Genomic DNA, 27,669 nt, shown 5'->3' with positions numbered 1-27,669 from the left:
GTATCCCTTGGATAAATTCCTAGCAGTGCTATTGCTGGGTCATAGGGTAGCTCTATTTTTAATTTTCTGAGGAACCTCCACACTGCTTTCCAGAGCGGCTGCACCAATTTGCATTCCCACCAACAGTGCAAGAGGGTTCCCGTTTCTCCACATCCTCTCCAGCATCTATAGTCTCCTGATTTGTTCATTTTGGCCACTCTGACTGGCGTGAGGTGATACCTGAGTGTGGTTTTGATTTGTATTTCCCTGATAAGGAGCGACGCTGAACATCTTTTCATGTGCCTGTTGGCCATCCGGATGTCTTCTTTAGAGAAGTGTCTATTCATGTTTTCTGCCCATTTCTTCACTGGGTTATTTGTTTTTCGGGTGTGGAGTTTGGTGAGCTCTTTATAGATTTTGGATACTAGCCCTTTGTCCGATATGTCATTTGCAAATATCTTTTCCCATTCCGTTGGTTGCCTTTTAGTTTTGTTGGTTGTTTCCTTTGCTGTACTCACAGATTTTAAAGACGTAGTATCCCCCCAAAATTTTTGTATGTTGATTACAAGTTGAAGCAATATTTTGGATACATTGGGTTAAATAAAATGCACATCATTGCAATTATTTTTTCCTATTTCTTTTTACTATTCTAAAAATGTGGCTAGTAGAAAATTTTAAGATGTATGTCTTACATTAGATTTGTCTCACGTTCGATTTCTGGTTTATTTTTTATTGCTGACTAAATGTATTTCTGTTCAATTACCTGCTTAAATTTTATGTTAGTTGTTTGATCAAAAAGTGTTTCATCTTAGGGGCGCCAGGGTGGTGCAATCAGTTAAGGGGTCCAACTCTTGATTTCGGCTTGGGTCATGATCTCACCGTCTGTGGGATTGAGCCCTGCATTGGGTTCTGTGCTGACAGCACAGATCCTGCTTGGGATTCTCTCTGCCCCTCCCCTGCTAATGGGTGTGTGTTCTCTCTCTCAAAATAAATAAATTTTAGAAGAAAAAAAGTGTTTCATTTTAATTCATAATAGGTATCTGGAAATAGCAATAATGTAAAATTGTTTTCATATATTTGGGAAACAAAGTTGAAAGTTTTGTAAGACCTTATAACTATTTTATTGATAAGAACCTCAATACAGAGTATCAGTAGGAAACTGGCTTTTGCAGGTGAGGTCACAGTGCATTTTGAAATCCATAAGTTGGGTAACATTTATTCACTCTTCCTACAAATAGTTTTTGCAAAGAAGGTTCCTAATAAGCTGGTGCATAGATAAACTGGACGAGAGAAAAAGTTTATGTGAAAAACATTTTTTGTGAATTTTTATGTGTTGTTTAAACACTCTTAAAGGTTTTTTGTTTTGTTTTTTTTTCTTTTTTTTTTGCCATGTTCTGGTTGACAATTTCAAGAAATCCCTGTACAGGTAACAAATACGACTAGCAATTAGGGATGGCTGCCTTATCAAAAACTGTCTACTGGGGCACCTGGGTGACTCAGTTAAGCACCCGACTTCAGCTCAGTTCATGATCTCACAGTTCATGGGTTCAAGCCCCACACTGGGCTCTGTGCTGACAGCTCAGAGCTTGGAGCCTGCTTCAGGTTCTTTGTCTCCCTCTCTCTCTGCCCCTCCCCTACTCGCACTCTCTTTGTTGAAAATAAATAAATGTTAAAAAATGAAAATAAAAAAAAAAACTGTCTACTAATGGGTACAGGGTTTCTCTTTAGAGTGATGAAATCTTTTAAAATTCTTGGTGGTAGTGATACACAACTTTGTGAATATGCTAAAAACCACTGAGTTGTGTGTCTTTTTTTTTTTTCAAGAGGATAATAAATTGCTTATTGATTATACATGATAATGGATGATACACAAGTTTTAATCCCATCTATAATTTTATCTGCTACCATAATTCAATTTAGATATATTGCATAGGATGTGCCAGCAATCATATTAATAACCAGATAAACTCTATGACTTTGCTTGGGTGACCCTTTTAACAGTGAACTCCAGGTCACAACACATTAATGTCAGTTCAGCTACACCAAAGTTTGTGGAGACGATGGCTTCTCTGCCCAAGCAAGTTACAAATAAATTTCAAGTGGAACCTGGCATCATCCTGAAAAAATTCCACCTTCACACTGTTGGAGTGGTTTACCAAGATGGCTTCAGAGAAGACTACACAGAACATTTTTAGAAAGACACATTTATTCAGCATCATGGTCAGACTGTTACAGTTAGCAATCAACAGCATGAATGCAAAAAAAAAAACTCACATTAAAACCTTTTGTTGAAGTGCTTTACACTTTCCACAGAAGAGAAACTAAAATAACCTGTTACACAATTAGTCACAAGTACAATCCTCAGGTTTTTGCCCATGCACGAGTATTGTCTAAAACATGTCCTCTTTGTAGCAGCTAGGACCTTCCCCCACTGTGCTTGGCTGAGCTCACAAATCTGTTGCAACCTGTAGCTTCCCTGTCACTTTTCTGGCTCTCCTCTCCTACTAAGCTTTGTTTCCTGGCAATAATTAAAACCTTCTGCCACTGCCATAGCTACTGCTGCTGCTGGAACCGTCATAGCCACTTTGGTTTCGTGGTTTGGCAAAGTACTGACCTCCACCACTACAGGGGCTAGAGCTTCTGCCTCCAAATTTCCTCCTTCCATGGGTTCAGAACTTGAAGATTGTTTGTTGTAATTGCCAAAATCATTATAGCTTCTGCCACCTCCAGAATTGCTTCCATCATTACCAAATCCGTTACAGCCGTCCCCACTGCCACCAAAGCCACCTTGCCCACTGAAGTTTCCTCCACAGCCAAAGTCCCACCTAAACCACTTCCACAACCACCACCAAAGTTTCCAGAAAGAACCTCTTTGACCTCTTTGGCTGGATGAAGCACTAGCCATCTCTTGCTAGATAGGACTTCCCTTTCTTCATAGTTGCGGCCATTCACAGTGTAGTACTTTTGAATGATAGTCTTGTCTACAAAGTCACAATCATCAGATGTTACAAAAGCAAAGCTTCTCTTCTTGCCACTGTCCTCAATCAGTCATGATTTCAGTCACTTCAATTTTCCCATACTTTTCAAAATAATCTCTTAGATGATGTTCTTCAGTGTTTAATGCCACCAACAAAAACCGTTTCCACAGTTAAGTGGGCACCAGGTCTTTGAGAATCTTCTCTTGAAACAGCCCTCTTGGCCACAACTCTTCCATCCACCTTGTGTGACCCTGCATTCATGGCTGCATCCACCTCCTCCACAGTGACAAACCCAAGGTCTCTGGAGTGCTCGGTGTTTGGATCCCTTGTTACCACAGCGTGTGAGCGTTCCCCATTGCTAAGAATGGCTCCTCAGTCTCTCATCTGTTGTTCCAAAGCTCAAACCTCCAATGAAGAGCCCACAGCTGTTCAGGCTCTTTGGGAGACTCTGACTTAGGACGGTGGTGGAGTGGGGGGGCTTTAATGACGCCTCCTCGGCTGCATCCACGGGCAGAAAAGCTGAATTGTGTGCTTTTAAAGGGTGAATATTAAGGTGTGTGAAATATATTTCAGTAAAGCTATGATAAAAAAAATCTCTTGAAGTTACTGACTTACTAGCCATTTAATGAGAATTATGTGAACAGACGAACCAAAAGCAGCCATATGTTCAAGAAATACTGTGATCAGATAAAAATGGACTGTCTTTTTTTGGCTTCTGCAGCAGTCCCACAGAGCTAGTGGTAAATATTTAGGAAAGCCTAGTGGCCTATTAAAAAATACATGTCTAGATTACAGGATTGAAAGGCTGACCGAGTACACTACATTCTCATTTAAGTTCTAATACAAAATGTGATACTCTGAAAGGTGTAGCCTGAATCCCTCAGGTGAGTAGAAAAAAATACTCCAGTATTTGATTATTTGATGTTGATGTATTTATTCCTTAATAATTTTTTTTAGTCAAATTTAGATTTGTTTATATCTACCTTGGATCTTATTCGACATGTCTCCTGTTTCTTATTACACCTCAAGTTCGTCCTGTAGAAAACCATGCTGTGTTTTCAACTCTAGAGTGGCAAAGGATGCATTTCTTTCTTTTTCTTTTGCTGCCATCTGAAGTAAGGAACATTTCCTGGCTAGCCACCAAGTACCCATCATCCCAGAAAGAAAGAAATATAGCAAATTTGGTGGATCTCTTTTCTCCCCATGTCCTCTTTCCAAGTTATTTCCACAGAAGTGCCAAAGCACAGAAAGGAAGCTGGGCCTCAATTTTACTGTCATGAGCAAAACTCGTCACATAGATTTTTACACAGCTGCTGCATTTGTCCTCATCCCTTTCCTCAACAGTCTTGTTCCTGCCGCCTTGCTCTAGGGCTGCTTTCAGTAACCTTTCTGACACAGGTTTAATGCTGATTAGTCCCAAAACAATTCGAGGGCAGGGCTCCCTGCCAGGATAAAGAATGAACAAAATTGGTTTGCACACAGGCCAGCTGCATTTGCTGCAGCTAGAGTCTGTCAAATGCAGACCATTTTCTTGTTTACCAAGATGAGGTTAAATTAGCACAGCATGAAGCGAAGGAATAAAAAAAAAGAAAGAAAAGAAAACTAGCTATGCTAGTTGAATATGATGCAGTGAGTGGAATTCAGGTGATTTTAAATTCATTTGGGAAGGGAAGGTAGTATAGACAACACTAAGAGTTTGATTAAAAGCTGCTTGAAAGATTTGCTAGCTCTAAATGGGGGAGGGTAGATGGACTGCATAATCTCCTAAAGATTCAAGTCTGGCATGTTATGAATTATTCATTTATGCAGTGTTATTTTCTAAAATATTTGAATCAGCTTGTATGTGTTTATAGGGCCATCTTTGGTAGAGGGACTTCCAGTCTGGATGAGGAGGTAAGATGAACCATGTAATGAGAGAACCCAAACTTAAGAGGTTTCGGACTTTCAAGCTTCAGTTTACCAGGCTCTGTTTCCCTACCTTTCATCTCTCTGCACCACTCTTGTTGCAGAGCTCGCCCACAGGAAACCGAGGCTTCTTGCCTTCTAGTGCAAGGCTAAGTTGAGGAAAGAAGAACCTCCTTAGAGCCTGCCAGGGCAGAGTAAATAGCTGAGGGTAAGAAGGAGAGGTGTGGGAAGGGGAAACGGGAAAGAAAAGGCAAATACAGAGAAGAGTGAGACAGAAAGGCACCATGAAGGATGAACTCCATGTGATGATGCTCTGCAGTCTCATCAGACTCTCAGGACCTTTAAGCTTCACTTCCCAGCCCTTCAAGAGCTGTGGAATCGAGAGCTTCCAGACGTTTATGTCTGTCCCTCTCTCCCTCTGACCCTTCCAGATTCCTGTTCTGGGTCATTAAAAGTACCCCTATTTCAGGGCTAGGAGAATAGGGAGACTTAACCACTGTAGCCACCTTGAAACACTGTTCTTGTGGGGAGTGAATTCTCTTACAGACCAACCTCTGAATACAACTATCAATGAAACTAAGGCTATTAACCTAAACTGTACTTGGTGTGGTTAGCAAGGGATCCTTCTTTTTTTTCCCACTGTGCACTTTTCATTCAGTATGGTGCTGTACTTTTCGCTGCCCTTCACCTTGGCTGAGATGGTTTTACCTTATGTCTCAAGACCAAGGCAGCAACTATAGTACTGAATCAGGATGCAGAGCAATGTAGTCAGGGTGTTAACTACTCACAGGCCACTGTAAGCTCAGACTGGAAGAAACCATCCCAGAAAAAATGAAGATCTGCTTATATGAGATACAGAGTGGTTGGGGGTTAGAGAAAAGAGGAATCACTGTGGCTATGGTGGGATAGTTTATACAAGTAGGATTTAAGCTGAGCCCTGAAAGATAGGATGGATGGAGTGAGAACAGGCTGATGTCCTGACCTTCAAGCCTAAAGCATTCAGTGAGGGACACAGAGCATTTTAATTTTATCTCTAAAGTTTCATTTCTGTTTTAAAAGATTGTGAAGTAAATATAGTATGTTAACATTAGTTGAATTTGGGTGGAAGACACCTGTTTTCAGGTATTCATTATTTCTGTTCTACTTTTCTGTATGTTTGAAATATTCTAATTACAAAAAAGGAAAATAGCCTTAAAGCTGAGCAGCACAAGAGAAAAAGGAAAAAAAACTTAAATAATATGCAAATTGGTAGCCAGCTCTTAAGTAGGCAAATGGTAATGGTAGTCATTTATCAGGGTCTTGAAGGAACACACAAATAGTCTATTTTTTTTTTTTTTTTTTGCAACCAAAGAACTGTAAAGTGACCAAGATCATACATAGTAAAGGAACAAATTAATGGAGAAGTATAAAAAATAATAATAATAACAGGTCAAAACTTCTTCGGGGGTTGTGCTTAACCTCTTTTAGGTGTGAGATACCCTAACACAGAAAATACATTGTGTATCATTAGAAGAATTTAATATAAATAAATGACTTATTTTAGTCATTATTACCAGAAAGAAAAAGTTTAGGAATACTGCACAAGAAATAAGGGTAATCTGTATACCTGATTTTCACACACATGTATCTAACATGAAAAATAAACATAAGCACTTTTCTGAAAGAGTGGCTTTAATGTGTGTATTTAGTTTTTTAAAAAATATACTGTGTAGTCTCTCTTTTTGATATAATTGTGTTCACCAGCTTGAATTATTGCCTTCCTAAGAATTTCTTCTTATAAACACCGAGAGAAGAACCATTACTAATAATTTTTCTGTATTCCTAAAATGCTTGGTTAAGCTTATAGCAAGAACTGAATATATTTGTTGATTGGCAGTATAGAATTTTCAACAGTCTATTCACCACCAGTAAAATTGTGTTCCTAATGAATAAATAAATTTGAACTTGTACAAAAAGTGTTTCTACGTAACAGTTTTTCTAAATCACAGTCTACTTATTATATGTATTTGAAGTTTGAGTTTTTTTCATTCATTCATACAAAATTCTTTCAAACTCATCCTAAAGAATTTGACTTATTATATTCTCTCACAGAAGTATAATTTAACAAACTTATGGCAGTAATATTTGTTTACCGTATATCTGCAAAATTGTAAGTATCTGGAATGGTCTTACGGGTATACAAAATCCATAAAGCAATTTTCCTATTATTTCTCAGCTATTTCTACAGCTATTGTTTAAAAACACCCACTATTTTTATAATAATAGTAATGATAATTTTTTTAAAAAAAACTTTTTTTCCAGTATAGTTAACATATAGTGTTATATTAGTTTCAGGTGTACAATGTATTAATTTAGCAGTTCTATATATTACTCAGTGCTCATCATGATAAGGGTACTCTTTTAATTACTTCCACCTCTCCTATTTCATCCACCTTCCCTCTGGTGACCATCAGTTTCTTCTGTATAGTTAAGAGTCTGTTTCTTGGTTGTTTCTTCTTCTTCTATTGTTTTTTTTTTCCTTAAGTTCCACAAATGAGTGAAATCGTATGGTGTTTGTCTTTCTCTTATGTCACTTACCATTATACTCTGTAGCTCCATCTATGTTGTGAATGGCAAGATTTCATTCTTTTTTTTCTTATGTTTTAATAATATTCCATTGTATATATATATATATATACCACATATTCTTTATCCATCCATCTATCACTGGATACTTGGCTGCTTTCATAATTTGGCTATTGTAAATAATGCTGCAGTAAACATGGGGGGGTATATATCTTTTTGAATTAGTGTTTTTGTATTCTTTGAGTAAATACCCAATAGTGTGATTATGGGATTGTAAGGTAGTTCTATTTCTAATTTTTTGAGGAACCTCCACACTGTCTTCCGCAGTGGCTGCACCAATTTGCATTCCCACCGATAGTGCACGGGGATTTCTTTTTCTCCACATCCTCGCCAACACTTGTTGTTTCTTGTGTTTTTTATTTTAGCCATTCTGACAGGTGCAGGTTGATATCGCATTGTAGTTTTGATTTGCATTTCCCTGATGATGAGTGTTACTTAGCATCTTTTCACGTGTCTATTTGCCATCTGTGTGTGTTGTCTTTGGAGAACATGTCTGTTCATGTGTTGTGTACTTTTTAAATTGGATTATTTGGTGTTTTGGGTGTTGAGTTGTGTAAGTTCTTTATATATTTTGGATACTAACCCTTAATCAGATATGTCACTTACAGATATCTTTTCCCATTCAGTAGGTTGTCTTTTAGTTTGTTGGTTATTTCTTTTGCTGTGCAGAAATTTTTTACATTTATTTATTTATTTATGTGAGAAAGTGAGTGCACGCACAAGGGACAGAGGGAGAGGGAGAGAGAATCCTAAGCAGGCTCCAGTCTCACGGCTTGGTCCCACAACTGTGGGGAAATATCAGGAGTTAGATGCTCAACTTATTGAGTCACCCAGGCACGCCCCCCCCCCCATCTTTTGCTGTGCAGAAATTTTTTATTTGATGTAGTCCCAGTATTTATTTTTGCTTTTGTTTCCCTAACCTCAGGAGACATATCTACAAAAATGTTTTTATGGCCAGTGTCAGAGAAATTACTGCCTGTGCTCTCTTCTAGGATTGTAATGGTTTTAGCCCTCATATTTAAGTCCTTAATCCATTCTGAGTTAATTTTTGTGTGTGGTGTAAGAAAATGGTCCAGTTTGGGGAGCCTGGGTGGCTCAGTTGGTTGAATATCTGACTTTGGCTCAGGTCGTGATCTCACGGTTTGGGGGTCAAGCCCCACATCAGGTTTTGCACTGACAGCATGGAACCTGCTTCAGATTCTCTCTGTCTTCCTCTCTTTTTCCCCTTCTCCTCCTTGCTCTGTCTCTGTCTCTGTCTCTCTAAAATGAATAAGCATTAAAAAGTTTTTTAAAAAAGTGCTCCAGTTTCATTTTTTTGCAAGTAGCTATCTGGTCTTCCCTACACCATTTGTTGAAGAGACTGTCTGTTTTCCCATTGCATATTCTTGGCTCCTTGTCAAAGATTAATTGACCATATAATCATGGCTTTGTTTCTGGGCTTTCCATCCTGTTCTATTGATCTATGTGTCTGTTTTCATGCTGATACCATATTGTTTTAATTACTACAGGTTTTTAGTATAACTTGAAATCTGAAATTGTGATGTCTCCAGCTTTATTTTTCTTTTTCAAGAGTACTTTGGCTTCCTGGGACCTTTTGTGGTTCCATACAAATTTTAGGATTGTGCGTTGTAGTTCTCTGAAAAATGCTGTTGGTATTTTGATAGGGATTACATTACATCTGAAGATTGCTTTGGGTAGCATGGACATTTTAAAATATTTGTTCTTATCCATGAACATAGGATATCTTTTTATTTGTGTCATCTTTAATTTCTTTCCTCAGGGTTTTATGGTTTTTGGAGTACAGGTCTTTTACCTCCTTGGTTAAGTTTATTCCTAGGTATTTTATTATTTTTGGTATATTTGTAAATGGGATTGTTTTCTTAATTTCTCTTTCTGTTGCTTTATTATTAGTGTATAGAAATGCAACCAGTTTCTATACATTGGTTTTGTATCCTGCAACTCTACTGAATTCATTTATCAGTTCTAGCAGTTTTTTGGTGGAGTCTGAGTTTTCTATATATAGTATCTTGTCATCTGTAAACAGTGAAAGGTTGACTTGTTTCTTACCAATTTGGATGCCTTTTATTCCTCTTTCTTGCCTGATTGCTGTAGCTAAGTCTTCCAGTGCTCTGTTGAATAAAAGTGGTGAGAGTGGACATCCTTGTCTTGTTCCTGACCTTAGCAGAAAAACCCTCTGTTTTTCACTAATGAATATGATGTTAATTGGGTTTTTCATACATGGCCTTTATTGTATTTAGGTATATTTCTACAAACCTACTTAGTTGAGGGTTTTTATCACGAATGGATGTTGTACTTTGTCACATGCTTTTTCTGCTTCTGTAGAAATGATCGAATGGTTTTTATCTTTTCTCTTACTGATTCAATGTATCACATTGGTTGATTTGTGCATTTTGAACCACTCTTTCATCCTGGGAATAAATCCCACTTGATCGTGGTGAATGATTTTTTTTTTTTTTTAATGTAGGATTCAGTTTGCTAATATTTGCATCTGTGTTCATCAGAGATATTGGCTTGTAGTTCTTTTTTTTTGTAGTATCTTTATCTGGTTTTGGTTTTGGGGTAATGCTGGCTTCATAGACTGAATTTGGAAGTTTTCCTTTCTCTTTTGTTATTTTGGAGTAGTTTGAGAGTAGGTATTAACTCTTTTTTCAATGTTTGGTAGAATTCACCTATGAAGCCATCTGGTCCTGGACTTTTGTTTGTTGGCAGTTTTGTTTTTGTTGCGTTTTTTTGTTGGTTGGTTGGTTGGTTGGTTTGGGGTTTTTTTTGTTTTTTGTTTTTTGTTTTTTGTTTTTTTTTTGAGTCTGGCTAGAGGTTTATCAATTTTGTTGATCTTTTCAAACAACCAGCTTCTGGTTTCATTGATCTGTTCTATTGATTTTTAGCTTTCTATTCCTTCCTTCCTTCCTTCCTTCCTTCTCTAATCTTTATTGTTTCCTTCCTTCTACTGGTTTTGGGTTTTGTTCTTTTTCTAGCTTCTTTAGATGTAAGGTTAGGTTGTTTATTTGAGATCTTTCTTGCTTCTTGAGGTAGGCCTATATTGCTATAAACTTCTTAGAACAGCTTTTGCTGCATCCCAAAGGTTTTGGACTGTTGTGTTTTCATTTTCATTTATCTCAGTGTAATTTTTTATTTCCCCTTTGATTTCTTAGTTGACCCATTTATTGTTTAGTAGTATGTTACTTAGCCTTAATGTATTTGTGCTGTGTCCAGATTTCTTCTTGTGGTTGATTTCTTGTTTCATAGTGTTGTGGTCAGAGAAGATGCATAGTATGACTTCAGTCGCTTTGAATTTTTGAGATTTGTTTTGTGGCCTAATATGTAATCTGTTGTGGAGAATGCTCCATGTCCACTTGAATGTGTATTCTGCTGTTTTAGGATAGAATGTTCTGAACATTTAACATTTAACAGATATCTGTTAAATCCATCTAGTCCCATGTGTTATTCAAAGCCATTGTTTCCTTGTTGACTTTCTGTTTGGAAAACTAAGTGGTGTTAAAGTCCCTTACTATTATTATATTATTCTCTCTTCCTTTATGTTTGTTATTAACTGCTTTATGCATCTCCTATGTTGGATGCATAAATATTTACAGTTGTTGTATCTTCTTTTGTTGGATTGTTCTGTTTATCATTGTGTAGTGTCCTTCTTTGTCTCTTGTTACAGTTTTTGTTTTAAAGTATATTTTGTCCAAAATAAGTATTACTATTCTGGTTTTCTTTTCAGTTCCATTTGCATTAATAAATATTTGTCCATCTTTTCATTTGCAATCTGCATGTGTCTTTAGATCTAAAATGAGTCTCTTGTAGGCAGCATATAGATGGGTCTTTTTTTTTTTTTAATCTGCTCTGTCACTCTGTGTATTTTGATTGGAGCTTTTATTCAAAGTAATTCCTGAAATGTATGTATTTATTATCATTTTGTTACTTGTTTTATGTTTTTGTAAATCTTCTCTGTTCCTTTCTTCACTTGCTCTCTTCTCATGATTAGTTGGCTTTCTTTAGTGATATGCTTGGATTCCTTTCCCTTTATTTTTGCATATGTATTACTGGTTTTTGATTTATGTTTAGCATTGGGTTTATATATAACATCTTCTGCATATAACAGCCCATGGTAAGTTGACAGCTTAGGTTTGAATCTATTCTTTACTCTTCTTTCCCCATGTTTCTAGGTAAATGGTGTTATATTTTACATTCTTTTATGAGTCCCTTGACTGAATTTTACAGATATACTTATTTTTACTGCTTTTTGCTTCTCAATTTTTTTACTTTACTCTTACTTTTGGTCTTTGCTTTCCACTCAAAGAGTCCCCTTTAACATTTTTTATAGGACTGGTTTATTGGTTATGAATTCCTTTAACTTTTGTTTGTCTGGAAACTTTTTATATCTACTTCTATTCTGAATGATAATCTCACTGGATAGAGTATTCTTGGCTACAGATTTTTCCCTTTTAGCACTTGGAATATATCATTCCCTTTTGGCCTACAGAGTTTCTGCTGAAAAACCAGCTGATAGCCTTATGAGATTTCCCTTGTACGTAACTGCTTTCTTTTCTCTTGCTGCTTTTAAAATTCTCTATCACTGCTTTTTGCCATTTTAATTACTAAGTGTCTTGGTGTGGACATGCTTGAGTTGATTTTGTTGGGAAATCTCTGTGCCTCCTGGATTTGGATTTCTGTTTCCTTCTCCAGATTTGGTAAGTTTTCAGCTATTTCTTTAAATAAAATTTTTATCCCCTTTTCTGTCTCTTCTCCTAGGATTCCTAAAATGTGAATGTTATTATGCTTGATGGAGTCACTGAGTTTCCTAAGTCTATTCTTTTTTTTTTCAACGTTTATTTATTTTTGGGACAGAGAGAGACAGAGCGTGAATGGGGGAGGGGCAGAGAGAAAGGGAGACACAGAATTGGAAGCAGCTCCAGGCTCTGAGCCATCAGCCCAGAGCCTGACGCGGGGCTCGAACTCACGGACCGCAAGATCGTGACCTGGCTGAAGTCGGACGCTTAACCGACTGCGCCACCCAGGCGCCCCTCCTAAGTCTATTCTTATTTTGCATAATTTTTTGTTTCTCTCACCTTCTCACCTCTTACTTTCATTTTGTCCATGTCTTTGTGTCTGTTTTTATGTGTTAGGAAAGTCAGCTGTGTCCCCTGCTCTTGAAAGTAGTGGCCTTATGAAGAAGTGGTTCTGTAGTGCCCTGCAGTACAGTGTTCCCTGTTTACCAGAACCTGGTGCTTAAGGGGTGTCTTTTGTGTGTGTTGTGGTTGAGTCGCTTTTTTCTTCAGTCTAGGTGTCTTTAGTGGCTCTTTGCCTATTGTGGGCAGAGTGTGGTCCCTGTCCTGTTAGTGGGCAAGTCTGAGGCTTGAGTTGAGTTAGATGAGGTGTTTGCCAGAGATGCAGTAGCAACAAACTGCAGGACACTTTCCCTGTGCTGTTCTCTGAGAAGCTTGCATTGGTGGGTAGAGCCTGTAGTCAGACCACATGTCTGCTGCCAGTCCACTGCAGTCTGTTTGTGGTTATCTTTTTCTCTCCCTGGGCAGGAGTCATTTTGGAGTATCCCTAGCCCCTATCCAGGCTGCTTGCACACTGCTGGGCCTGTGGCACTGCCCTGGATGGGCCCTGGCCAAGAGCATATTGATGGGGGGGGGGGGGCGGGGGGGGGGTGGGAGGGAGGTGGGGGTGGGTGGAGTAGGGACCCAGAACGTGCAGTGGGAGGGAGGGTAGTGGAGTTTGGTGTAAGCAAGTTAGGTAGTAAGTGGGCTGTGCTGGTTCCAGCAGGTAGTCTTATGTTTATTCTAGGGAGGGTGGGAAGAAAATGGCAGCTGCCAGTTCCTCTGTTCTTGGAGGAGTCTCCCAAGGATCTCTGTTCCTCCAGGACACCTCTGAGATGAATAAACTACTCTTCCTCCTGTATGTCCCAGGCGGTTTTTAAACTGCTGCTTCTATGCTTTATCCCCAGGGGCTATTTTTGTACCAGCTTTTTTTCTTTTTTAAGTTTATTTATTTAGTTAGAGAGAAAGTGCTTGGATTTGCATGTGTGCACAAGTGGGGGAGAGGCAGAGAGAGAATCCCAGGTGGACTCGGGCTCATGAACCATGAGATCATGACCTGAGCCATAGTTACATGCTTAACTGAGCCACCCAGGTGCCCTGTTGTGCTGTCTCTTTAAGGGCAGGGACTCAGTATCCTTTCACCCGCCTTGCTTTCCTTCCTTATTTTTAAAATTCCAGGTTTGAAGTCCTGCTGGTTGTAAGAACTCACAAAATTCAGATCCTCTGGTTTTACTTTTTAATTTATTTTTAATTTTTAATTTTTTATATTATTTTTTATGAATATAACTTATTGTCAAATTGGCTTGCATACAACACTCAGCGCTCATCCCAACAAGTGCCCTCCTCAATACCCATCACCAATTTCCCCCTCTCCTCCACCCCCCTCATCTACCTTCAGTTTGTTCTCTGTATTAAGAGTCTCTTGTGGTTTGCCCCCCTCCCTCGCTGTTTGCAACTATTTTTTCCCCCTTCCATTCCCCCATGGTCTTCTGTTAAGTTTCTCAAGTTCCACATATGAGTGAAAACATATGATATCTGTCTTTCTCTGACTAACTTATTTCACTCAGCATAATACCTTCCGGTTCCGTCCATGTTGCTGCAAATGGCATGATTTCATCCTTTCTCATTGCCAAGTAGTATTCCATTGTATATATAAACCACATCTATTTTTATCCATTCATCAGTTGATAGACATTTAGGCTCTTTCTATAATTTGGCTGGCCTTCTGGTTTTCAAAGCCAACTGTTCTAGGGATTTATCTTCCCTATAAAGGCTCCTCCATGTGAGGGTCTGTTTTTTTCCCCTCTCCACCCCCTCGACTCCCTGCAGGCCGCTTTGGCTCCTTACTGCATTTCTACCCTACCTACCCTCCTCAGTATGGTCTCTACTCTGCATTTAGTTGTGGAGACTGTTATGCAGTCTTTGGGTAATTTTCTGGGTTATTTACATAACCATGTAAGTGTTACCTGGTTGTATCAATGGGATGAGGTGAACTTAGGGTCCTCCTACTCCACCGTCTTCCAGTAATGATAATTTTAATTTATAATTTCAGTACAGTTATAATCACAGATCTTAAATTCTTATTAAACAACCTTTAAACTACTACAAAACTATCCTGGAATTTGTATAAACAGGATAAAAGTCTTCCCACAAAGTCAGTAGCAGTCTCATTCTTTCAACTAGCCCATGTTCTTAATTATTCACTTACTTACTAGCAAATGGTCCTTGAATTTATAGTCTACTAGACACTGTGTATGCCCTGGGGATTCAGTAGTAAACAAGATACAACTTTTATCCTCATAGAGCTAAAGGCTTTTCTAGAAGAAATGCCTATAAACTTAGATCTGAAGGGAGGCCAGGAATTTACAGGTGAGATGTAGGGGTGGGTTGGTGGGGGCACTACCAGAGGAAATATCTGTAGCAGAACAACATAGGTAAAAGTTGGCTAATTTCAAAGAATATTGTACATATGGTGAGCAGCTATTAATTTCTTCATGCCTGGAGTACAGAATATAAAGGATATGGAAAATCCTGTGGGAAGGGTTAAGACATAAGCACTCAGATTGTGGAAAATTTTGAAAATCTGTTAAGGAATTTGAGATTTATCCTTAGGATGATGAAGCACTATTGAAAAGTTTCAAAAGAGAGTATATCGCATTTGTATTTAGAAAGATTTCTTGGCTGCATTATGGAGTAAGAGTTGGTGGGAAATAAGCTTGGGGGCAGTTAGGACAGTGATGACATGTGTAGTAATTCAGATGAGAATGAAATTGGATCAGACTGTAGCAGTGGCAGTGGGGATGGGGAGAATTAAATAGATTTTTTGAAAATAGGAGGTTAAATCAGTAGGGTGAAGTATTTGATTAGATGTGGGGAATAAGAGGGAAAGAGGAATCCAGGATGACTAGCTGTTCGGCTTGAGCCATTGGATCAGTAGTTGTTATTACTCACTGAGCTAGAGAAATTACCAGGTAGGGCTTTGGAAGTGATTCCCTCTTTGGTCTGTAAGAACTCTTATGAGTCCAAGAATTTGTGATTCTTGACTAAGAAAGCGTATTCTGTTTCCTGCAGATTAGACTATTTTCACTGCTACTCGCTTAAAATTGGGAAGGAAGTAAATATGTCATTTCCAGGATGTCCATATCTTTGGCTACTCACAGACTTCAAAATAATAGTTAAGATTCATTGTAAGAGTTCATTGGTTTATTTGTTAAAGTAGACAGAATGCTGTTTTCTATAGGTAGTGTATAATTTTGTCTAGTTATATATATAACTTAGTTATATATAATCTTTTATTGTCAATACAATCCATTGTTAAGTAACTTAAAAAGTAGCTATAATGATGACAGAGCCATTGTTGTCAAGGGTGACAACATAAATATAATGTCTAACTAACCTAATAAATGTTAAAATATTTCACAACTCTATTGCCAGTTGGAATACAAAATGATACACTTTGGAAGACAGTTTGACAGTTTCTTGCAAAAGTAAACACACTTTACTGTCTGATACAGAAATCATACTCCTTGGTATTTACCTAAAAGAGTTGAAAACCTATACCACATGAAAATCTATACCACATAAAAACCTAAACACAGATGTTTATAGTAGCTGTATTCATAATTGCCAAAACTTGGAAGCTTGGAAGCGTTGTTTCCAAGATGCTCTTCGGTAGGTAAATGGATAAAAAGATTATGATACATCCATGCAGTGAAATACTATTCAGCGCCAAAGAGAAATGAGCTACCAAGACATGAAAAGACATGGAAGATGTCTTAGATGCATATTAGATGTCTTAGATGCATATTACTAAGTGAAAGAAACCAAGCTGAAAAGGCTATATATGTATTATATGATTCCAGCTATACGACTTTATGGAAAAGACAGATAACGGAGACACTAAAGAGATTAAGTGTTTGCTTCGGGTTAGGGGCAGAGAGGGGTATTCGAATAGGTAGGGAACAGGATTTTTAGGACAGTGAAACTCTTCTGTACTCTTCTGTACCATACTATAAATAGTAGATACGTGTCATTACAAATTTGTTAAAACTCTGAGATCACCAAGAGTCAACCCTATTATAAATTATGGGCTTTGGGTGATGATATATGGATCATCTTCTTCCAGGGTTACCTTTTATTCAGAGATACACACACACATACATAAATATTTTTTGTGGCTTTTACAATATTTGTTAGAAATACTGCTTATATTGTTTTATATTAGTAACTATAGGGCATTTCTTCCAACTACAAATCAGTCCTGAATAATAGATTCATGTTATTGAAGGGTTGAGTGGCTTTTTTTTTTTTTAATGAAAAATTGATGTAAGCAAATGGAGACCTAACTCTGCAAGTCAAGAATGCTGTTAGGCATGCTGCTGTCATGCTCACTTCTCCTAACATTTGAAGGAGAATTTTGAAAATAGCCTTTATGATTGATACAGCCACTGAGAAAAAACAGTATGGAGGTTTCTCAAAAAATTAAAAATAGAAATACCATATGATCTAATAATCCCACTACTGGGTATTTACCTAAAGATCACAAAAACACTAATTCAGAAAGATCTATGGGGGCGCCTGGGTGGCTCAGTCAGTTAAGCGGCCAACTTTGGCTCAGGTCATGATCTCGCGGTCCGTGAGTTCGAGCCCCGCGTCGGGCTCTATGCTGACAGCTCAGAGCCTGGAGCCTGTTTCAGATTCTGTGTCTCCCTCTCTCTCTGACCCTCCCCCGTTCATGCTCTGTCTCTCTCTGTCTCAAAAATAAATAAATGTTAAAAAAAAATTTTAGAAAGATCTATGTATGCCTATGTTTATTGCAGCATTACTTACAGTAGCCAAGATAATGGAAACAACCTAAGTGTTTGTCAATAGACAAATGGATAAGGAAGATGTGGTGTGTATATACCATGGACACACACAGACACAACCATAGAAAAGAATTAGATCATGCTGTTTGCGACAATATGGATGGACCTAGAGGGTATTAAGTTGAATGAAACAAGTCAGGGAAAGACAAATACCATATGATTTTACTCATGTGGAATCTAAAAAACAAATGAATAAACAAACAAAAGGCAGACTCAGACCTATAAATACAGAGAACAAACTGATGGTTGCCAGAGGAGAGGGGAGTGTGGGGATAAAGGGGATTGGGAGATACCTGCTTCCAGTTAGGGAAGGAGTAAGTCACAGGAATAAACGGCACAATATAGGGAATATAGTCAGTGGTATTGTAACAGTGTTGTGTGGTGGCAGATGGTAGCTACACTTGTGAGCATAGGATAGAATTGTCCAATCACTATGTCATATACCTGAAACTACTGTAACACTGTGTGTCACTATACTCAAAACAGTTTTTTTAAAGAATAGAATCTTTGGGGCGCCTGGGTGGCGCAGTCGGTTAAGCGTCCGACTTCAGCCGGGTCACGATCTCACGGTCCGTGAGTTCGAGCCCCGCGTCGGGCTCTGGGCTGATGGCTCAGAGCCTGGAGCCTGTTTCCGATTCTGTGTCTCCCTCTCTCTCTGCCCCTCCCCCGTTCATGCTCTGTCTCTCTCTGTCCCAAAAATAAATAAAAACGTTGAAAAAAAAATTTTAAAAGAATAGAATCTTTATGATAGTTATTATTTTTAAAACATAACTTCACTTATCACTGCCATTTTCCTTTATGAAAAAAAGAAAAACTAGTTTACCCACGGTCATACAAAGCTTAGTTATTCTATATGTATGCTCCAGAAACGAACAGCTAAGATTCTCCATGTTATGAGGATATTGAACTTTGTTTATTATAGAAAACACTTTGTATGCTAGAAGGAATTTCTTTCATTGCATTTTGTTTTTCTCCGCCTTATTTATTTATTTATTTATTTATAATTTTTTTAAATCTTTATTTATTTTTGAGAGAAAGTGTGAGCAGGGGAGGATCAGAGAGAGAGGGAGGCACAGAATCCGAATCAGGCTCCAGGCTCCGAGCTGTCAGCACAGAACCCAACACGGGCTTCAACTCACAAACCGTGAGATTGTGACGTGTGCCAAAGTTAGAGACTTAACCGACTGAGCCACCCAGGTGCCCCTTTCTCAGCCTTTTTTAAAGAGAAGGAAGAGTCCAAAGGAATAGAGAAAGAAGAGGTAGTCTGAAGGACATACGAGGAGTTCAAATTAGAATACATTGTGGGGTGCCTGGGTGGTCAGTCAGTTGAGCGTCCGACTTCAGCTCAGGTCATGATCCCTGTGGTTCATGAGTTCAAGCCCCACGTTGGGCTCGCTGTTGTCAGCTTGTGAATGTGGAATCTGCTTTGAATCCTCTGTCCCCCTCTCTTTTTGCCCCTCCCCCACGTGCGTGCTCACTCTCAAAAGATAAAACATTTTAAAAGAGCATATAGAATATGTTGGCTTTTAACAACCTGTGGTAAAGATTTCCCATAGTACTTGAAAATGTGGAACTGGAGAGAAGAGTGATTAGGCTAGAGATATATATTTGGAAGTCATTAATGTAGGTGGTAGTGTGAACTGTGGAGTGTAACATGTAGAGTAAGAAAAAATGAACAAGGACAGAACCCAATGGAACACAAATATGTAGGGAGCAACAAAAGAGAAACCCATGGAGATAACTGAAAGCAAGCTCCCTTGATAACTGCCCAGTTCTTACGAATTGGTAGAGAAGAGAGAAGACCAACTTGGATATGAGCAGCTGAACTTTCCAATCCCAAATCTTATTGGGGATCTCACCAGTCATTGCTGCTACAGCTAAGCTGGTCTTGCCGAGTACAGCTTGCTCTTCCTGCACTGGACTCTCTTATTTCTTATAGCTGAAAACAGTAACACTTCACAAAATACTTAAAGATGATAGAAGGAAATCATAAATGGAAAGTGACATTAACCAGTTTAGGAAAATATCAGTGTGACTGCTCTTATTACTCATAGAATCACTTGGCCCCTTGGGACTCTTTAGAGAGTTGTGTTCTTTCCCTGATAGAGGTTTGCCTCCTTGCTGAAACCAAGATCTGCTTCCACATGGAAGATATTTATTTTTTTCCCAAAAGTGAGGAGAGTTGTTAGGCACATTTGGACTGCTCGTAGTCTAGGCTCAAGGTAATGAAGTCTAGAGAGAAGAGTTTCTTCTTCATGTCAGTCTAAGTTCGATCTTTCATGGTTTCTTTTCATGTCATGAGGTGTATTTTCCCAAGCTGATTAACAATGGCACTGTCCATCCACCTCCATTGAGGGAGACAATACTCTACTCACAAGGGTATAACCTTAGTCTGTGAAGCCACACAAGTGACCATCTCAGAATATATTTGTCCAACAAAGGAATAAGGGCTAGGACCCTCCGTTTCTGTCCTTATGGGCTTTTCCAGAGGCTGCTTGGGCTTTCTGACAGCACTGTATGTAGCATGTATTCCAAGCATGTACATGCTCTAAGGGCATGTATTCCAAGAGAGTGAGGTGGAAACGCGTGGCACTTTTCATATGATTAAGCCTTGCAAACCACAGTCTCACTTCTGCTATAGGCTTTCATTTGAGACAGTCATGAGGCCCTACCAGGTTTAAGGACTAGTCATGAGATTAAGTCCCGCATCAAACTCCACATTGAGCATGAAGCCTGCTTAGGAGTCTCTCTTTCCCTCTCTGTTGCTGTCACTCCCTTGCTCACACACACACTCTCTCTCTCAAAGAAATAAACATTAAAAAAATACTTGTTGACAAAAGAAAAAGAGGGACAGAGAGAACAGAGAGAATGACATGAATTAGAAGGGGAGTTCAGTGTACAGTGTATGGCAGGGAGACCAGTTAGTTAGGAAACTGTAGCAAGATTCTGAGTCTGGCTTGAAGCTCAGAATTAACAAATAGCAGCGAAGATGGAAAGGAAACCCTGATTTGGAGGGATGTTAAGGAGGTATAAACTGCAAATTTTAGTGATTATTTGAATACGGAAGGAAAGGAGATGGGTCCAGATGGAGGAAGAGGAGAACCAGATAGTACTCTGAGTTCTGGAGTAAAAACAGTGAATATGAGTCTCTTGATAGGATTGCTTTTAGTGTTGATTTTTTTCTTCATGGATGAATAAGTAGATAGCAGTACTTAGTAACTGCATGAATTGTGGCACTGTTAACAGAGGAAAAGCTTCGTGGGAGAGGAATTCAGTTTCGCAAGTATTAAGTCAAGGCTGCTGGTAACTGAAACAGGTGAGCAAGATTCTTGGTGGATAGTAGGAATTGTGATTTGAAACTCAGGGCTTGAGATCATCTTGAGGGCTTTCTTTTATGTTTGTCTGATGGAGGGAGGAAGACTTTGTTTTTCCTACAGGGAAGAGAAAAATTCCACTCTTCGCTCTCATTTTTAGCCTTGATTGTTTTCTGTTAATTTTGAAAACTTTAGGAAGTTATTAAAATTTTTTTTCTCTCTACCATAGATGATGTGACTTAACTTTTTAAAATATGCTAGACAGTAGCTTTGGGAATCACAGCCTCTGGGAAGGTCCTTGTTATCTGGCAGGTCACGTTGTCTTCGTCCTAGAATATGTGGGTCATAATTTCATAGTTCTGTACTATCCCTTGATACCATTTTAAGAATTAGAATCCATGCAGTTCATTTTAAATTTTTACAGAATTAAAAAAAAAAATTTATGGGGCGCCTGGGTGGCTCAGTCGGTTAAGCGTCCGACTTCGGCTCAAGTCATGATCTCGCGGTTCGTGAGTTCAAGCCCCGCATCGGGCTCTTTGCTGATGGCTCAGAGCCTGGAGCCTGTTTCCGATTCTGTGTCTCCCTCTCTCTCTGACCCTCCCCCGTTCATGCTCTGTCTCTCTCTGTCTCAAAAATAAATAAACGTTAAAAAAAAAATTTATGTATTTTTGAGAGACAGAGCATAAGCAGGAGAGGGGCAGAGAGAGAGGAAGACACAGAATCCAAAGCAGGTTCCAGGCTGCATACTGTCAGCACAGAGCCTGATGCAGGACTGAAACCCATGAACTGAACGATCATGACCTGAGCCAAAGTCAGCTGCTTAATCGACTGAGCCACCCAGGTGTCCCTAATTTTTTCTTTTAATGTTTATTTGTTTTTTGAGAGAGAGAGACCTAGTGTGAGCAGGAGAGGGGCAGAGAGAGAGGGAGACACAGAATCTGAAGCAGGCTCCCGGCTCTGAGCTGTCAGCACCGAGCCCGATGCGGGGCTCGAACTCACAAACCTGTGAGATCATGACCTGAGCCAAAGTCGGATGCTTAACCAACTAAGCCACCCAGGCATCCCATGCAGTTCATTTTAATTGTTTTTAACATTTATTTGAGAGACAGAAACAGACCACAAGTGGGGGAGGGGCAGAGAGGGAGGGAGACCCAGAACCTGAGACAGGCTCCAGGCTCTGAGCTGTCAGCACAGACCCCCACATGGGGCTCAAACTCAGGAACTGTGAGATCATGCCCCCCATGCAGTTCATTTTAAAGCCTGAATATTCTAGCTAACACTCAGCATGTTAGAGGAGGGCCTTGAGGGCCTTTGGATAAAAGTGCATACTGATGAAGAGACTCTGAGGTCACTCTTACTTAGCAATATTCACATCAGCACAGCCATTCTAGCTGCAAAAAAAACTCCAAGTAATTGTTGGAATAATAATGCTTCTGTTTGATTCTTATAGGAAGATTTTGTTTCTCAGTGAATTTTAGTAACATTTTTTTGCCCTATCTTGCTCATATGATAATAATTTCATAGACGGTGAGGTAGGGGAGCATTAGTAAATCACATATACTCCTTTTCCTACTTTGTAATGTGTATCTTTCCTTTAGAGAACTTTGTTGATTTCTTATGCAGGTTTTTTTTTTTTTTTAAGAGGGTACGAGGAAGAAAGTGGTATTCTTGTATATGTCCATTGGTATCCCTGTGTAAACTAAACTGAGTTACTAGTTTCTGACTCCTTATAAAAATTTTTGGGGCGAGAGTATTGGCAGCAAAAAGTAATGAATGGAAATGAAGGGAAAAATCTAGATTGGCTCTGAGCAAATAACTGCTTCTTTGAGTCATACAGCAGAAATATTTCAGTTTGAATCATCTTAGAACTCTAGCCCTATAGTGTTACTTGTCAGTTATAAATATTTTAATGCTAGGAGCCTTTCTTTTGTTCCTGGAAGCAAAGGGTGGCTCTCCTGATGTCATTTTACCAGAGAATAAGTTCTTTAGCAATAGGGAAGATTTGTTTTATATTGTATAACATGCAGCATCAAATAATAACATTAATATGCTTTCTCAGAAATACATTGCATAAATGATTCTCATATAAGGTAGATGTCAATACTAATGTGTTGTTGTTCTATAATCTGTATTTTATGTATGAGGAAACCTTTGCTCAAAGAAATTATGATTTGCCCTAAACTACTAGAACCCAGGATATTCACATAGAACTAGAGCCTTGTTTTCTTGGCTATAATTATTATTTGAAAATCACTGTTATATTTTTCAGAGTAATAAAAATCACTTACTAAGCACTGTTTTTTTGATGACTAACCTAAAAATTATGGACCCATTTCTCTTATAGGGTTTTATAATATCAGTTACAGTACTTAAGTGATTAAAGTTTTTTTCTTGTTTCACATTTTATTAAAAAAGGAAAAGTATGAAAAGCATGGCTTAGAAGCAGAGTGCTTTGTTTATTCATCATTATCAGAGGACTCTAGATCTCAAATTAATTGCAAAGGTTATTTTTGCAAATAATCTGCCTACTGTGTTCTGTGTTTGTTGATAGAATGCACAGTGCCTAATAAGAATTTGTTTGCTCTCTGTCCTAGGTTCCTGGCACAGATCTCCTAGAAGCCTGGGAATTTCCTGAGTAGTAAGAGCATTATCCTAGTGAAGTAACTAATGAAGGGCCCCTAGATAGCTTCAGAATAGGGGCTAGTTACCAGAGGACTTGAGCCATCCAGGCCTCTGGGGAAGAGAGGAGGTTGGAGATTTGAGTTCAGTCACATGGCCAGTGATTGAATCAGCCCTGCCTATGTAATGAAGCCCACTAGAAACTCTAGATACTGGGGCTGCTGGGTGACTCAGTCAGTTGAGCATCCAACTCTTGGTTTTGGCTCCAGTCATGATCTTGCAGTTTGTAAGATCGAGCCCTGTGTTGGACCTGTGGCTGACAGTGCAGAGCCTGCTTAGGATTCTCTCTCTCCCTGTCTCTCTCTCTCTCTGTCCCTCCTCCTCTCCCCACCTCTTCTTCTCTCTCAAAATAAATAAACATTTTTTTTTAAAACCCTCTAGATACCAAAGCTTAGTGCAGCTTTTTGGTTGATGGACACATTGTTGTGTATGTGTAGTGGTGGTGAGTGACATACCCCGATTCTGCTGGAGAGACCATGAAAGCTCTGCATTCCCTCTAAGACCTCACCCTGTGTGTGTCTTCATTTGGTTCTTAGGATTTGTATCCCTTGCAATAAAACTGCAATCATAAGTTTAGTGCTTTCCTGAGTTCTGTGAGTCGCTCTAGTGAATTATCAAACCTGATAGTCATGGGAACGCCCCAGATGTATAGCCACTATGTCAGAAGGGCTAGTGGGCTAGGGACCTCTGAAGTAAGGGCTGTCTTAGTGGGGTCCATGCCCTTTAACAGGTAACATCTGTGCCAGCTTCAGATGGTTAGTAACAGATTAAATTATGTAAATTGGAGTTGAAATAGAATAACTGTGTTGTATACTCTTTTGGCTCCCAGTGAATGAACTTCAGTAATTGAAGTGTATTTGGTGTTAGCTAAATATAGCATGGCTCTTTAATTTTGATGTAATCAATAATGAAGTATGTTTTGAATTTTTATCGCTTCTTGGCCTTTTGGCTAAGATCAAGTGTAGTATCTGTTCTTATCAGTGAATTTCTTAGAAATTCAAAATTTACTAAGTTGATGTTGATATGCTTATATTAATATCTTAAACTCTTAAGATTACCAGGATTTATGTCTCTTTAACTGATTTTTATTCCTCAGTAGGGTCTATGAATTTTCAGAGATCCCTTCAGCTTCTTTTGCTTGATTCCCTTTGTGACCAGCAACTTAGACCTGCAGGATCGCTGACTAGATTTAGAAGTTGTGTATTTAGAAAGGCTAACAGGACCATCATGGGTTAAAACCTTGGTCTTGATTAATAGCTTTAGTAGTGAGTATATGGCTTCTATGAAAGGTAAGAGCATCCATAAAAAATGGGCAAATTCTCCTCCCATGTTTAAAGAACTGCATTTATTATGTATTTGAGCACACTGAAAAGCAATCTAGAGAATTACCAAGGAACAGAAGACACAGTATAGTCAGGGACTGGTATCATAGTAAGAAGATCAACAGTAACACAAATAAAAACTCAGGGTAATCCAGAAACACATAAATAGCTAATTGCTATGACAACAATATAAACTGTCAATGGCTTGAGACAGTAAAAGTTTATTTCTCTTTTATTGTTTAATCTAATGTAGGCCAGGGTGGGAGGGGCTCTTTTGTAGAGACATTCAGTGACCCAAGTTTTTCTCCATTGTGTGACCTTCTCATTTTTTTAAGGCCTCATCTCCATTTGCCTTTAGCTGATGGATGGCAAAGGACAGACAGGTTATGTACCTCAGCCTGGAAGTGACACACATCACTTCTGCTCATATTTCATTGGCAAGAACTGGTGATTTGGCCCTCGCCCAGATGCAAGGATATTGACAAAGAGAGAATATGGATGTTGGTGAGCACCTGAAGGCTGTCACAGATCCAGAACCAGTAGTGGCTGCACACTGGTGCAACATGGCTTATCCAAGTGAGAATGGTTTGGGGCCATTTCTAGGAGTACCAGGAGGAAAAAATGTAATGGAGAGAATGTAGTTTTCAAGGGATTCAGTGTCCTGTTTATAACCTTATGAGGATAAAGTAGGTAACCTGTATGTTGGGGATAGAAAGTATGGTTACCTGGGCAGTACAACCTGCATCAGCCCCATAATAGCATATGGAATGGGCAAAGTCTGCTCTCTATTGTGGCATTGGGAAGGCAAGATAGGAGAATGAGAGATCTCCAGAGGACTGGACTGTACTAATCAGTCCTGTCCGCAGCATCGGTCACTGTGCCTGGCTCAGTGTAGGCATTCTGGATATGTTACTTGAATGAGTTAATACCTCTTTGTCCTTAAACAAACAAAACCCTTTCCCTCCCTTGTTCTCCTTCAGTATTTTCCATTTCTCATCTTTCCAGGAAAACTCTCCAGAAGGCTTATTTATACTCTCTGCCTCTACTTCCTCTCTTTGCATTGTTTCTTGGAACAACTCCACACAACTTTTTACTCCCACTACTCCACAGAAATCTCCTCAAGGTCACCAGTGATTTCCATGCTGTCAACTCTCTCCTTGTTAAAACATTGTCTTTACTTGGCTTCTGTGATACCCATGCTTCTGGTCTTTCTGTTTCGTCACTGGCTGCATTTTTCATTTACCTTTTTGCCAGTTCCTCATTCTCTTCCTAACCTCTTAACGTTTATTCTTGAGCGTCCCAGGGCTGTGACCCCAGCCTCTCTTCATTTATATTCATTTCCTCAGTGATCTTATCCAGCCCTGTGATGTCCAATACCATCTATTTGATACTGAATTTTCTAACTTTTGCCTGAATTTTAAATTCTGATTTCTAAATGCTGACTGAAAAATTTCATCTGGATAACTAAGAGGCATCATAGACTTAATATATCCCAAACTGAATTCTTCATTCCAGCCTTCCAACCCTTCAGTAAGACCCTCTCCTTCTACATTATTCCCCATTTCAGTAAATAGCTATCCTATTCATCCAGGTGCTCAGACCAGAAACTGTGGCATTGTGATATCTTCTTGACTACTCCTTTCTCTCACATCTAACTTGTCAGCAAATCATATCTTTTATGTCCTCAAAACATGTTTCCTAATCACCTGGTATCTTCGTTTCCACTCTTAACCCTCCACAGTCTCTTCTCAGAGCTGCCAGGGTGAGCTTGTTAAAACAAAGTCATTTCTCTGTTTAAAACACTCCACAGTTACTTCCCGTGATGCTTAACACAAGATAGAAAGATCCTACCAAGGCTTGTGAGGCCCTGTCTTATCTGGCCCTGGCTACCTCTCTGATTTCATCTTCTACCAGCTCACTCAAATGCATTGCACTGTCCTCCTTGCTGCATCTCAGCCATGACAAGCTCACTGACACCTCAGGGATTCTGAACTTGCTGTTTCCCCTGCCTGAAATATTCTTTTCTGAGATGACCTCACATGTAGAATTGAAAGCACAGTCTGGAGCCAGACAGACTGTGTAAGTTTGAATTTTCTAGTTGTCTGACCTTGGACAAGTTATTTAACCTTTTTTGTGCCTCAGGTCCTACATCTGTAAAATGGTAAAATAGGAGCTACCTTATAGAGTAATTGTGATGATGAAATGCTTTAATGTATGTAGAATACTTAGAATAACACCTGCCCTATAGTAAGCACTATATGTTAACTATGATGATTATTATTACTTCATCGGGTCTCACCTTAAGTGTCACCTGCTCAAAAATTATTTAAATTGTGGTAGAACCATTAGAATGAATAATGAATATGCAGCCTCCTGGGGGAACTGTTTTGAAGAGGACAATTACATGTGATGAAGAGAAAATGCATGTATAGGAAATGGCTTTCTGTGAATGTCAGAGGAGTGCTCCTTTTTTTTCCTTTTTTTTTTTTTTTTTTTTTAACCAACGTGTAAAGTTGCCCTGCCCCTGCTTCCCTTTCCCTAGTCAGTCTCCCTTGTAGGATCTACTGCTGTCCAGTATTCCCTCTCCAACTCCAACTCATGTCAATTCAGGCAGGGGTTTTTAGAGACAAACAGTTGGGAACCTATAAGGATAGACATGGGAAGGAGAAAAATTGCCTCACCACCACATTCTCCCTTCTCTGCCTCAGCATGGATTTCTTAGGCAGCATCCTACTTCCTCCTATCACCTTTAGCAAAATAATAGGAAAATTTTCTTGACCCTAAATATTCTGTCAACCATTTATTACCTATGTGTATCTCTGTGTGTGTTTTTAAACTTTCCCTTTGGAGGGAAAGGGAATAAAATTGAAAAGAGACAGGACAAAAGAGATTACCTTTTAACTTCCCATCTGTTGTCATTGTTCCTATCA

General features: G+C 38.9%; 1 protein-coding gene and 1 pseudogene across 5 annotated transcripts in view; both read left to right on the top strand.

The window, feature by feature from the left end:
- Positions 1-27,669, top strand: part of DENND5B (DENN domain containing 5B) — a 198,650-nt gene that overhangs the window by 50,016 nt on the left and 120,965 nt on the right. Inside the window, exon 1 of one of the 5 annotated variants that reach the window (XM_047866468.1) lies at positions 25,144-25,315. The exons of the other annotated variants lie outside the window; for them this stretch is intronic. Within the exon in view, the coding sequence (XP_047722424.1) occupies positions 25,234-25,315 (82 nt within the window). The 5' untranslated portion in view covers positions 25,144-25,233. Of the gene's footprint in view, positions 1-25,143; positions 25,316-27,669 lie in introns of those variants that run through there. 5 annotated transcript variants of the gene reach the window in all.
- Positions 24,347-24,550, top strand: LOC125171474 (uncharacterized; annotated as a pseudogene).

The sequence above is a fragment of the Prionailurus viverrinus genome, chromosome B4 (genome assembly GCF_022837055.1).
Source record: "Prionailurus viverrinus isolate Anna chromosome B4, UM_Priviv_1.0, whole genome shotgun sequence".
NCBI lineage: Eukaryota > Metazoa > Chordata > Mammalia > Carnivora > Felidae > Prionailurus > Prionailurus viverrinus.
The sequence above is the reverse complement of the archived record's forward strand: the minus strand, read 5'-3'. Positions and strand labels throughout refer to the sequence as shown.